Consider the following 13,640-nt stretch of genomic DNA (forward strand, 5'->3'; position numbering starts at 1 on the left):
TGGAAAGTAGTTAGCTTTATAAAAAAATCAATCCATGATTTTTCATAACGTTTTACCCTCTTACAGTAAAATAGTTTTCTAAACAGTATCAATAGGTCACCATTCAATTTAACTTTTCTTTTACACCGTATCTCATTTAGGTTGTTTTTTTTAAAACAAAGCATTTCAATACAAATTTTGTAGTAAGGTCAGGTAAGAAGCTTAACAGTGATTACTCTCTGACAGCTTAATCTGTGCAGTCTTTTGTCAATTTTTCTAAAAGGTATTCAGGCAGAGGTTCCACATGAGGAAAAGCAGCGATTTTTAGACCTCTAACAACATATAATTTTGTTGAATTTGCATTTAAAAAAATCCTGGATTTTTTTTTAATTATGCCTGCTTGTTTCTATTACAATAGGCTTCCTGTAATGAGTCTTATCTAAATGTGATGTTGACTGTCACCACTGTGTTATGTCTCCTATTTTTTTAACAAGTCATAAGAATCTGTCTTTCAATCTTTTAAACATTTGATCCACATTACTAGGTAGAATGCTCTATCACACGGTTCTAAACACAGCAGTTTTCTTAAAGCTCATGACCCAAGGCATTGGTCCTGCAGTAATTCACTCTAACATTATATATTTGATTTTATTACTTTGTAAGTGCTACTAACTTGAAAAAGATTATTAATTTTAGAGAAACTGGAAAAAAAGATGATTTTCTTACTAATTACGCACTTTTGAAAATCAAAACTACATATAAAAATGAAAACATCTCAAAATGCAAGATACCTCATACAAAGTAATCACACCATATGTTTGCACTGGCTCTCTCCACTGGAGAAAAATCTTCTCTTCAAATGTACTTCCTTGGATGGATTCAAGTGGCACAGCACTTGGGACTAACGGATAAAAAAAGGAAAAAATGCCATTTTGAGAAAAGCTTCAGGAGACACTCTGCTTAATATCTGCACTGTTCAGGCATAAAACCCATCCATCCATCATATCTCAATCCCTTGTTGCGAGACAGTGCATATTCTGCAGCATTTGGTGAATTGTTAAACAGATCATATATAACTGTATATAACTTCCTCTTCTCGATGAGTAAACCATCTCAATTGCATACAAACTCTTAGCTCTCAGCATAAGAAGAAACTAGTGAGCATCGTACTTTTCCAGTAAAACACTACTGGTGAATGAAAAGAACAATTCAGCTTTTTATAAGGAATTAAGTGATATCTCAAATATAAGTCCTTGCAAATAAAATCTACTTGTGATACTCACTTACCAATACTGTTACTGTCCCATAATGTAAAACATATTAAACATTCATATATGAAAATGGACAAGCATTGAAGTAACAAGGTATAGTTTCAACAGAATGAAGTAGAGTAGTTAGCTTGGAAAGACGAGCCGCATGTTGCATAGAACAGTGATGCTCACTGACTTTAGCCTGACATTTGAACATTAGGTTTAAATGAGCAAAACACTGTGGTAACCCTCTAAAATTATCTGAAGGCCATAAACTCTGAGCAGTTATGCCATGAGGGAGGTCAAACACTAGCAGAGAGGTTGTAGCATATCCCTCTTTTGAGATACTCAAAACTCAACTGTGCAAGACCTTGAGCAATCTGCTCTCACTTGATCTGCTCTGAACAAAAGGTTGGACTAAATGAGCTCTGAAGGTCCTCTGCAACCTACATGACAGTGTTATTCGAAAAATTATGATGATTATTTGAGTCAGTATACTCTGTTGCGTTACATCCAGATTTATGTACCTTAGTGAAAGTGTATGCTATACTAAAAAGTTACAATTTTTGTTCAAGGTATTCTCTCAACAACTGGTTCTGGTTTTAACAGGTCTTAGAATAATACAAAGTTCCAAAGGGCCAGGAATAAGAAAATATTATGCAAAATTTTAGAGAAAAAACATAAACGGTCCTGATCACAATAAGGTCTTTAGCTTTGTCATCCTACAATTGAACCAAGTCAAAGTCAGAAGATGACAGCAAAATTAATCCTAATTAAACAATTTTTTGTTAGTTATGCTTTGTCAAAACAGCATCCAGTGGCTGGAAAGCCAATCTAGAGAAATTGAAACTGCAAATCAAGAACAAATATTTAATGTTGAGCATATCACTCAACAGAAAAGCTTACATGAGGATAATATGGACAATCATCTGAAACTTCTTCAAACTGACACTGGAACTTTTAACAGGTAGAACATAGCTCAAGAAAGCTTTATAAGCTGAAAGAGGGTAGATTATAAGCTGAAGGAGGGTAGATTGAGACTAGACATTAGGAAGAAATTTTTCAGTGTGAGGGTGGTGAGGCACTGGAACAGGTTGCCCAGAGAAGCTGTGGATGCCCCATCCCTGGAGGTGTTCAAGGCCAGGCTGGATGAGGCTTTGAGCAACCTGGTCTAGTGGGAGGTGTCCCTGCCCATGGCAGGGGGGTTGGAACTCCATGATCTTTGAAGGTCCCTTCCAACCCAAACCAATCTGTGATTCTATGGTTCTATAAGAACAAGTTATGAGTTAAATGAATAAACTATTAAATGACGAGTGATGTTATAGGTTATGTAAGAGATCATTATAACACTTTTAATGAACCCTTTACTGCCTTAAAAATGGTGAAATTGGTAGAAAATCTGTTACAGATTTTAGTGAAAGTATAACATGCACTTATACAGAAAAATGTACTGACTAATCAGGTGGCAGGCATGTACAATGTGTACCTACACGCAAATACAAAAACTCACCATCTTCATCAGTTTGTACTACAAGTTCTTGGCTTTCTTTTCGTCCTTCGGGATTCATTAGTACTAATTTGATGCTGACATTTGTGTATGGTGATAGATTAGTAATTGTGTGCTGGGGATGTGAACTTTCTGTATCCCAGCTTACTTCTTCTCTCACTTGCTCTTGTCCTCCAGCCTGGTAACGGTAATGCACTGTGAGATTGTATCGATGGCAACGTGTGACATTATATCCAAATGGTTCCCAGCAAACAGTGATTTGTCTAGATTTGATCTCCACAACCTCTAGTTTTCGTGGCCCACGCATTGGATCTGCAAAATTACCAACATAATTCTGGTATGATTATTTCTGGTATTCAGAATTCTTGTATGATTATTTATTTATATTATAATAGTAAGTAACATGAGTAATAAGTTATACAGTTCTATAAACATGACATATAAGCAGAAAGATAAATTGATTGCTTTATCTCTCATAGTCCAAATGACAATAAATGCACAGGTCTCTGAAAAATCAGGGAAAAAAAAGTTAGAAAAGGAGAGAGAAGTGTCTTTGATGAAAAATGAAGAGCAAACGTAATACCAGAAAACGTTCATGATTAAACTCAAAGTGAATGATACAGTTTAAACGATGCTTACTTTTTTACCTCTCTGTTGCTTAAAAAAATATGTCAATTTTTTTTTTTTTTTTACAAATTGTGTTAACACTTTTAGAGCTCAAACCTTCACAAAACAAACATCTAAAAAGAAAAGGTAATTTTAGGGAAAACTTGGAAATACATGGAGATTTTCTCCCAGGGCTGTTTACACAAAGAAAAATAATTTCTTATTCATCTGATTTTAAGTTAGACTGAACGCAATTGCTCAAATTCTGTTTGGCCAGAACATTAAGTTAATATCCCAACTCCTTTAAAATAGTCCATAGGGCTCTCTTCCCATAAACATTAGTTGTTAAGAGCTTATATATATATATTTTTCTTTTATTACCACATCTAAAATAAACAGTGCAAATACTTCAGTTTGTAGCAGTGGTTTAGCAAAGAATTAAAAGAAATAGCCAATATCCTATTGTATCTGTGCTTTCCTGGAGACCTTCCAGTTGATAACCAGCCATAAATCACGTTTAACAAAATCATACTCAAGAACTTATGGCTATCTATATCCAAGAACCAAAAACTGTGGTTGATAAAGTTATATTTTTTTCAGTGCTACTGGTCCCAGCTATTGAGATAGAAAAGTGAACTCAAATTTCCACCGCATTACATCAAAACCACTGAGTTGACACACACCCCACACTTTCACAATGTCATTAATAAAGCTATTATACATATTTAGAAAAAATCCATTTTTTTTTTTTTTCATATTGGAGCCCTCAACAAGATTAAAGATAATGTCTGGTTTTATCTACTGCTTCACTAGTTAAATGCTTAGAAGACTTTTAATGAGCTAGAAGACTCTTATTCGTAAACAAATTAATATGCATCTTCCCTCTTTTATGTTTATTAATCAACATGTCTTCACTGGGAATGTTCTAAACAATTTACATAGGATTTAATCTTTTTACTTTTTAATAAAATCCCTCCATGCTTGAAATATTTCTTCAAAGACATTATTCATCTTAACTCATTGAAGAAAAGGTGTTAAGAAATTGCTTGTTCTCCCTAACATTTACAAAGCAGGGTATTTTTTCCCTCTTTCAAATCCTCCAGCTTTTTTTTTTTTTTTTTTTTTTTAATTAATTGCCACTCCCCAACAGTGGTGATCACCAGTATAGAATATTTGCCAATTGGTGACAAAATGGCAAAGCAAAACAAATTCAATAACAGATCTAATCCTGGTCTCCCTTCCAGTGATTAGACTGACCGGCAAAAATGTCCTCACCAAGGATAAATCACTATAGAGCCATTTACCTGCTTCCACACTCGGATACCCCAGCTAAGAACCCTGGTGTTTGGGGTGTTTGGGATATTTTCTATTGCTACAACAATTAAGATTAATGAGAAGAAAACCTCAAAGACTGGCAAGCCCTAAAGAGTTTCATGTCTTCCTTAAGCATTTACTTCTGCGTAATTCAGAAATAAATTTCATGATAAAGAAGCTTTCTTGTTTTTTTTCTGGTTTCATATCAGCTTCTGAGCATTTCTTCATTTAGGTGAGACTAAGAATAGCAAAGGGCATTTGATGGGTATTGTGTAACTGTAATGCTATCCAAATGGGCTAAATAGGACTAGAAAATCAACAAAACTCAGGTGACTCTGACCTACAACACTAAGCAGTCGAATAAAGCTCCTAGATGCAAGAACATGGAACAGCCTGCTTAGTTTCATAGTAAGCACATCAGAAAATTCACAGGGGAGCTGAGAAATCATTTTATTATTAGAACTAATTCATAGCACTTTAAAACTGATGTCGAGTGGCTGTACAAAAAAACCTGGATCAAAATTTATGCAAGATTTCTGCCCAGGAGGAAGATATTCTTATGACACGTTATCTTAGTAAAAAGTACAAGTTAGCCCTCTAGTTAAATCTTGAAGTCATTGCTATGAGAAAGACAAGATACATTTTCACTTCTAACAAAACAGACAAGGGGAAAGAGAGTAGATTGCAAAAGATGGAGACAATACAGATTTTGTTGATATTCACAGGATAAAGCTCACCAGACAAGGCAAACACCTTGGCTGTTTTGGCTCCTGACTTGATTCTGTAATCTATAGTATCAGATAGATATGCAGCTCACCTCTGTTTTTCTCAACATTCATTCAGAGACTATGCAACTGATAGGGCCCTGATGAGTCCTTCGTGGAGTAAGCGTAGTGAGTCAACCAGTGTGTCAACCAGCCAATGACAACAGTTAGTGGAAAGAAAGGGAGAGGTAGGATATAAAAAAACTCTGGGACACAGCAGAGAGAGACATTTAAGAAAAAATAAAGCAATATCTTATATGACACACCAAGTGGGATAACCACTGGTTTATGGGGGTTGTCCACTAAAAACTTGAGGTTAAATATTCCAAAGAAGTTTGTCTGTGAAAGAGCCTCTGAAAATACAGGACTATACTTCAAAGAATTTACTCTCTTTGTGTCCTCAGCCTCACTTCTAAATTCTCAAAATAGACATGATTAGTGGAAGAGACGATGCTTTATTATTTCTTTCATCAAATAAACATAATTTCTGAATTACCACTGCTTTATTTGCTTTATTTTACTTTTGTTTTCAATATCACACTTCTTTCATTTACCAGACATGACTTCATTACAGACCTGAGGATATCAGTTCTCATCTGCTCTATATAGCTGAGTTTTCAGTTCTATATGCTTCAAGTACATGACAATTTTTGGTTAAATTCAGGTAATTCATACAGTAAGCAAGAAAGAGATGAAGGGAAACACGTCTACTTTTAATCAGAAAAAAAGGCTAAGGTAGCAATGGAATTCTGGGATTAAAAAAATGTGGCTCAAAACAGTCATGAAAAATAGCAGTTATTGCAACAAAAAAAATTGAAAAAGAGATTTAAATTTGATTGAATTAGCACTGAGCTTCTCTGGAGGTATCACTGTATACCCCAGAGGTATAATACTTAATGTTATACGGTTCTGAGAGCACAGTATGTCGCTTCCAATACACTGGAAAGTACATGCTCTTCATCATGCAAGATGCAGGATACTTGGGGAAAGAAAACTGTTAAGTAACACAAAAAGAATGACAGCTAATGACTATGGTTTAAAAGCGAAAGCTGAATTAATTACCACAGCATGATGACTTCATTTAGTTGGTTATGTTTTCTGTAGGATCTTTTTGTCACTTTCCCATGGTAAGTTCCCAACTTTAGGTGAAAAAGTAGGCATTCTGTAGAGATGCTGCTCTTGTGCTTATGAGACTTGCACTAACTACTCCTGTAGTACTTGAAGTCTGTCACCCTACCAATGTTGTTTCCTTGCATCAGGTAAGTATGTGATAGCTACATAGAGAAGTGTCATTTCATAGTGTGAATCACAACTGAAGTCACATTTCTTTAGAGTAGAAGATGAATAAGGAGATTAATATGCCATACTGATTATATTATATGCAACACATACACCTCATACCACAACAGTTATTTGCTGAACCTTTGTTTTTTCTTACTTGATACAAAGACCCACCTGCAGAGAGGTTATCCAGCCAGACCTCTCCACTCACTCTGCAGTTCTCTAGATGAACTGAGCCTCTGTTCCTCAGTATTGTAGCTACTTTCTTAAGCCTCACTGGTACAAATCATGAGGCGAATGGGAAAAATAAGGCCTACCAATTCATAAGAGAAGAGGTTTTTCTCCCACAGGAGTGCACTGCCTGTCATGCTTGAAGCTCAGGCAGGTAGTTCTCACTAACTCCCCTGCTGGCGCTCTCAGCATTTTCATACCGCTGTCCTGCCAGCTTCAGCAGGGTATCAAGCAGGGAAGTCTGACCATTGCAGCTCCGACCTGAGGGACCAGCAGGCCCAGTTCTAGCCCCCAGCACTTCAGCATCCCATTTAATTGGTGATCTTGGCTCCTTCCCTGCTCTGCTCTGTTTTCCCGAGAATATGGAGCAGAGACTGACAGACAGGATCAATTTCCATTGCAGCTGCAATTCACAGCTCATTTCTCTAGAACTTCACACTTTACCTCTTAGGACAAATACAATGCTTTTTCAGAAACTCAATTTCAGAGTCACAGAGACATTTAGGTGTATTTTTAGCATGCTGGCATTGATCACCAAAACTTGTGTTTAGAATGAAAACTCAGACTGGAAGTTTTGTCTTTTCTCCACAGACTGCACAGACCTACTGAAATAAGAGACGAAGAAAGGAAAGGCATGGTGATTTTCTGCCACTCCATGATACTCCAGTAGCTGCAGACATCTAGATACTATTTGAAAGACACCTGACCAACAGGAATGAAGAATTTACCTCCTATCTAGGCAAACTACTAGCGGGGTTTAGCTCTGTGATAACTCCTGTGATTTAAATTCATGATTGGACTCTTTTGTCCTTCCACAGGAAGTAAAGGATGAATAGAACAAGAAAATATACAAATGTAAGATGAAAACTGAATCATTTGAGATTTAAGATATTATCCACTACAGCTCTTTAAACACAGAAGTTAATTAACAATAATTAAATGTACAGAGTTTGTCACAGATTGCCTAAGCAGTCTTGTTCAAATCACTTAACATCTTTTCACATCAATTTGCTCTGTGTAAAGTGGGAGTCACAGTGCTCTAGCAGCAGTATCAGAGGGTGTCACATACAATTTCATGAACGTCTGCAAGGAACTTGCATACTACAGTGATGGAAACAATAAGCTCATATACACTTTAGACTTCATTCCACATGCTAAATCAGGGCTACATCTGATTCAGCAGACAATTTAAGAAACGTGCTTTGTTTTGAACAAGACTACTTGTGTTTTAAGTCAAACACATGCTCTAAGAGTTCCCCAGCACTGGTAAAAGTGAGCAGTCTGTCAGTGCACTTTACTAAAACAGAAGTACCTTCCAGGGAAGAACAAAACAGAACAGATGAGGAGGCGACATAGAAAGTTCACTCTTCCCTAAATCATCAAACACTTAAAAAAATTTTAACAATGGAGATCACAACTCTTAGTTTATAAATTTCTGTGCACACCGTACTTCATCCATGTTTCTCCTTACTTGGTGAAACCCACCCTGCAGAGGTTATAAAGCCAGATTTCTCTACTCATTCTACAGTTCTCCAGATAAATAGACACTGCTGCTCCGCAGTAGCCTAGATATTATGCTGTGCCTCAGGGGCACAGATCATGAGGTAATGAAATACCAGTTCATCTATATGGGAACAGACCATGTGCCTCGTAAACCAGCTGATATCAAAGTAACAATGTTTGGTTTGTTTTTAGAAAACAAATCTCAAGATGTGTATATATCTATGGTCAAAACCAAACAAGAAAGCAGTTAAAATATCTTCCATGTTTGGTGTGTCCCTATTTGATTTGATTTGGTATCTGGTCTATACATGACTGCAAACAATCTGAGGTTGTTTTGCAAACTTGGTCAGACAGTTTTGTGAAAGATCGCATTCAACTGTGACGGAGCGATTTTTATACTGTAATTACTCTTTGTCTTCAACAACAGATTGAAGTTCAAAAAGAGCTCTTCTTTGCCCAAAATACCATGATTTATCAGATCTGGTAACAGATCGGGGTTTTTCTAATTCCAATTTACCAAAAACTACAGAGTGAGGAAAGAGACAATGGACAAGATTTGGGGTGGTGTAATTTCACAGCTTATTAATGCATTTTTATTTCAGTCAATAGAAACACACTGCTTTTACACAGCTGCATCTCAAATTCAAAGGCGCAGTCAAATTTGTTAATACAAAGAACTGCTTTGTAGTTCGGATTAGAGGAAGAAAAGTGGCACTTTACCATCACGATTTTTCATGCTGTCCATTATTTGGTTTATAAAAGAAAGGAATCAAACAAAGAGAAGGCAAACAAAGAAACAAAGGGACAAATTATTCACAAGTAAAATAAAAATCCTTATATGATGTTGCCGACGTCATTGTCCTGCTGAGTCCAATAATTTTAAAGTGAAACGAGAGATTAAGCCACCAATGTGCACAATGCTGTCAAAGACCCAGAAACAACCCTTGGAGTAAAGAGGGCACATTAGAGGTTGGTCCTCTTACTTAAGAACATAGAGTGTTTTGGCAGCAAGCAAAAATGTTAAAAGCAGCAAAGAACAACTGTAAATTTGTAAAAAACTTGAAACACTGGTTTCATTTGGGATCTCTCTACTTGCTGTCATGGAGCATCCATGGAAATTGATAGCAATACTTACTAAGATTATTCAGGTAAAAGTAAATGGCTACAGAAGATACCCAACATCTTCTGGAAAGATTTCAAGTTACGGTATTTAAAATTCTTACCAATCTTTTCCTGTTACTTGCTAATAGCATTTCCAAAAGAACATGTCCCTCCTTCTGCAGAAATAGATGCCTCCCACAGAAAAGCAGCACTTCTATCAGTATTCTAAACATACTCTCTGACACTTTAAAAATGCTGGGATGCAATCCCTGCAGAGCATATTATATGCTGAAAACTAGACTATGCCTGTTTTTCTTTGAGTAAATTCTGGAAAAAATGGCTTGTTCATAATTACATTATTGTTTTAAAAAAATCTTCTTTTTAATTATGTGCTTTTAATTATATTAATTTGTCTTCCAAAGTCAAAATGCCAGTCAAGGAAGAGGAACACAGGTGTGTATGTACCAGGATGCTAACTTTGAGCCTGTGGGGATCCCTTCTGCACCCACCCAAGTTATTGCAGACTTAAAAGTATTGAGAGGCAGGAATAAGCTTCCTGCACACACTTCCCCCAGCACCTTTATTAAAATGATCAGCATCCACAGTGTTACAATGGAGAGAAGGTGTCAACAGGACAAGACTTATGCCTAAAAAACCACATCACAGGGCAACCCCACCACAGATAGTTTTCTAACTTTGGACTAAACCACTTCCCAGCATCTGAGAACTGCAAGATTCTCAAGGCATGTGCTCATACTCTGCCCCTTTTTCCTGTGAGATGCCAGCAGTCTACCAAGCAAAAGAGAAAAGCTAGTGTCTCCTAAACTATCCTTCTGTCAGTAAGATTATAACTAACACCACTCTTCTTCAGTGTGGAACCAGATGCAAGACCGTTCTTCTGATTTTGTTTTACCATATACTGCAGAAGTATTATGCAGTTAAACCTTACGTATCTGTATGAGATACAACAATAGCTTTTCTCCTAGTTTATATACAAAGTAGCTCAAGCTCAAAATAAATGAATTATCTGCTGAATGTAACAAAACATCAGCAAAAGCTGTGGAATCCTAATTCTCAGTCTCATTTCTAACCCATTAAAACATAGCACTCAACAGTTTTATCAGCACTTTGTGGCCAGAACTGCTTAGTTCCAAAATGTGGGAGCTCAGAAAACAGTAACATACATACTCACAGCTCACAGCAGTAAAATGAACAGGGCAAGTTCTTGAAATGAGCCAGCCTGAATCCCCTCTCACTTCTCAAATTCCAATGTGAGATATAGTAGATGTCTACTTTTTCCAGAAAGGATAATAAGTACTAATATCATCTTAACACTAGGAGAATTCTTTTTGTGATATTTCTAGCTATAACACAAGCTAAAAAATACAGGAATTCTTGGGAGAGAACCATGATATTTAGCCAATTATAGAAGATTCATTGAAAGCACTTTCTAAGAAGCATCAGATCACAGCTTACAAAAAATAAGCATAGATGTTGCTTGAAACCAGAGGAGGCACTGGATTTAAACTCTTTGTCATGTATTATTACAAGCACTGGATATAGAAACATGAATGAGTGATATAAGCCTGCATGAGACAGTTTCCTTAAATTTTTCACCTCTTATTCTCCAGTTCATGGCTACACATATCCCACGAGGCCTGTATCTTCAGACTGACATTCACAGTTGCAAAATGTATTGCTCTGATCATCATAACACCCTCTGAATAATCAATAACACCATTTTAAAGTTAGTGGTATTTTTAAGTGTTAATTTCTATACAATGTTTTCTTTCATGAGAGAGCTGATACGAACTTTTCACTTTATAGTAAAATTTAAATCTGAACCAATGCAAACTGAATCTAATATTTCTTTATGTTGTCATTTTATAGGTATAAATGGTGAGTCGTTTAAATTCTAATACATTTAAATAAGGAATGAAAGAAAAACATCATTCGATATATTTTTGTCAAATTACCTACATTACATGATTACTCCTCCACAATCAAAATCAGATTTTAAGTATGAATGATACAAACAAGATTATATTCTGAACCTACAACAGAGATTTTAGTTGCTTGTTTAAAATGACATACCTAGCTATTCAGTAATCACTTTATAATAACCCCTTTCATTTCCAAATCTACTTAGCCATCAGCCACTAGTGAGGAAAATGCTGGCAGAGGTTTTTACAACTACACATTAGTTTTACATTTCATGACAAGCTAATTCTAGAGAGTTCGAAAGACAGACAAGCATGTGTTCTTAAGGTTTTCTTTCTTTTTTTCATGGAGGAAGCACACATCTAACTGAGAAATGAAAAATAAAGAGTATAGACATATACTTTTCACTTCACACATAAGGCAGTGATGATTTATCCCAGCTTCACCCCAGGAACCTCTGTGAATTTGAAAATCAACAAGAAACAAAAGGTTGTGACAAATACCTCTCAGAAGAATTACTACGGTAAGATGGCAAATACAGTGCCTATTTCTGGTATATGTTATCTGCCTTCGGTAGATACTTGGATGAGAATGATCTTTGAGGAAAATTTAAGTCAAATGATCTATGTTGCATATATTGTTCCTCTTGACTGAATCTATCACAGGCACTTAACCCTTTTTCTGAGTTGATCACATGGCTGGTTTACAGCATCATTATTGTCCCTCCCTATCACAGGTCCACCACATGTTAATAAAGCAGATGTCATGACCTCCTGATCCGACACACAGATACATTTAACCAGACATGTAGCTTCACACCTGTGGCACCGTTCAGAAGTTGGCACAGGTAGCAGACCTCTAGACCAACTACAGCGTGCAGCCTAGATGCTGCTTACATTTGAGAAGCTGCAGGCAACACAAAGGAAGATGAAGGTCTGAGGAATTGCTCTTGTGGCCACCTGATATGCTTCCTTCATGCAGTTAGCACACGACAGTATTGTCTTCACTGAACATGAAACCAAGAGGTAATACAGGGTCAATACAGAAACTTTCAGATATACTAAGAGATGGTGCAGGTAGACGGTCCATAATTAAGTATATTTATGAGAACAACAGACATAATTTGACCACGCACCACGAAAAGGGAAAATGGCATTAACATAACATACACTCTTGTACACAGTGGTCAAAAAAATGGAACCCAGGAGAACAGCATAAACATTTAGAAGTTCTGTCGTGAGTGACAAATCTTTTTTCTAGCCCACTTTCCTGGAAATGGCTGGTATACATCTATGGCATTGTATTATGGCAAACCATTTCATACACTAATACAGTTCATGTATTTTGCTATAGTAAGTGCCCCAATCACCTTCTAATTGTGACTAATATTAATGGCAAAGCATGCAGTGTTTCTCTGTTGTGTGACACATTAGCATGTTTGAACTCATTAAGTTTTATGGTACAGCTTCTTGAGTTGCCCCTGAAGTCAACTGGAGAAAAGATAAACCATTGTGTAAATTACTGAAGGTTTCACCTGCTCAATACCTGTCATGGAAGTAGAAGCCCAGAAACTGTTTATTATGTTGTGCAAAAGAATAAATGGGCAATGTTGTTTCATAGATCAGTCAGAATAAGATGTAGCAGTGTGTTCTGGTTATTACTGTGGCCTATTGCTACTGACAAACCACATTAATTCAGAGCTGTTATGTACAGTGTCGTTAGCTAAACTGGGGATTGAGAACAGGCCTTTATTGAACCTAGATGACAGGACAACATGGTCATATAAATCCACGTAAAAGAGAAAATGCCACCAATCAATGTTACTCATCTAAAACGAATACTTACCATTCTTTCTCAGCTGACATGTGCAATCAACCTTAACCAAATGATGTAGAGTGAAATCAGTTTTGACAAATAAATCTCAAATGCAGAAAACTCATAAATGAATCAGATTCTCTGTAACAACTGGTAAAAGAAACTTTGAACTATCATACATGTGAAAAGGGAACAGAATATTCTGTCTTCCTATCACACTACTACATGCTAACTACTATTAACACTAAGTACAATATTAAATGAGAGGTAAGTACTGTAAAGTTAAGAACATCTGTTTAATTTGTGACAAAACCCTTTTCCCCCAAAGCACCTCCTACATAATTCCTA

At 36.3% G+C, this 13,640-nt stretch overlaps 1 protein-coding gene across 1 annotated transcript in view; it reads right to left on the reverse strand.

The window, feature by feature from the left end:
• LOC104465671 (receptor-type tyrosine-protein phosphatase mu-like) overlaps positions 1–13,640 on the reverse strand; it is a gene marked incomplete at both ends in the record, with an annotated part of 113,920 nt that overhangs the window by 41,916 nt on the left and 58,364 nt on the right. Inside the window, 2 exons of the mRNA XM_010078808.1 lie at positions 771–880; positions 2,740–3,048. Of these exons, the coding sequence (XP_010077110.1) occupies positions 771–880; positions 2,740–3,048 (419 nt within the window). The remainder of the gene's footprint in view (positions 1–770; positions 881–2,739; positions 3,049–13,640) is intronic.

Source organism: Pterocles gutturalis, unplaced genomic scaffold (assembly GCF_000699245.1).
Source record: "Pterocles gutturalis isolate BGI_N339 unplaced genomic scaffold, ASM69924v1 scaffold17578, whole genome shotgun sequence".
Taxonomy (NCBI): Eukaryota; Metazoa; Chordata; class Aves; order Pterocliformes; family Pteroclidae; genus Pterocles; species Pterocles gutturalis.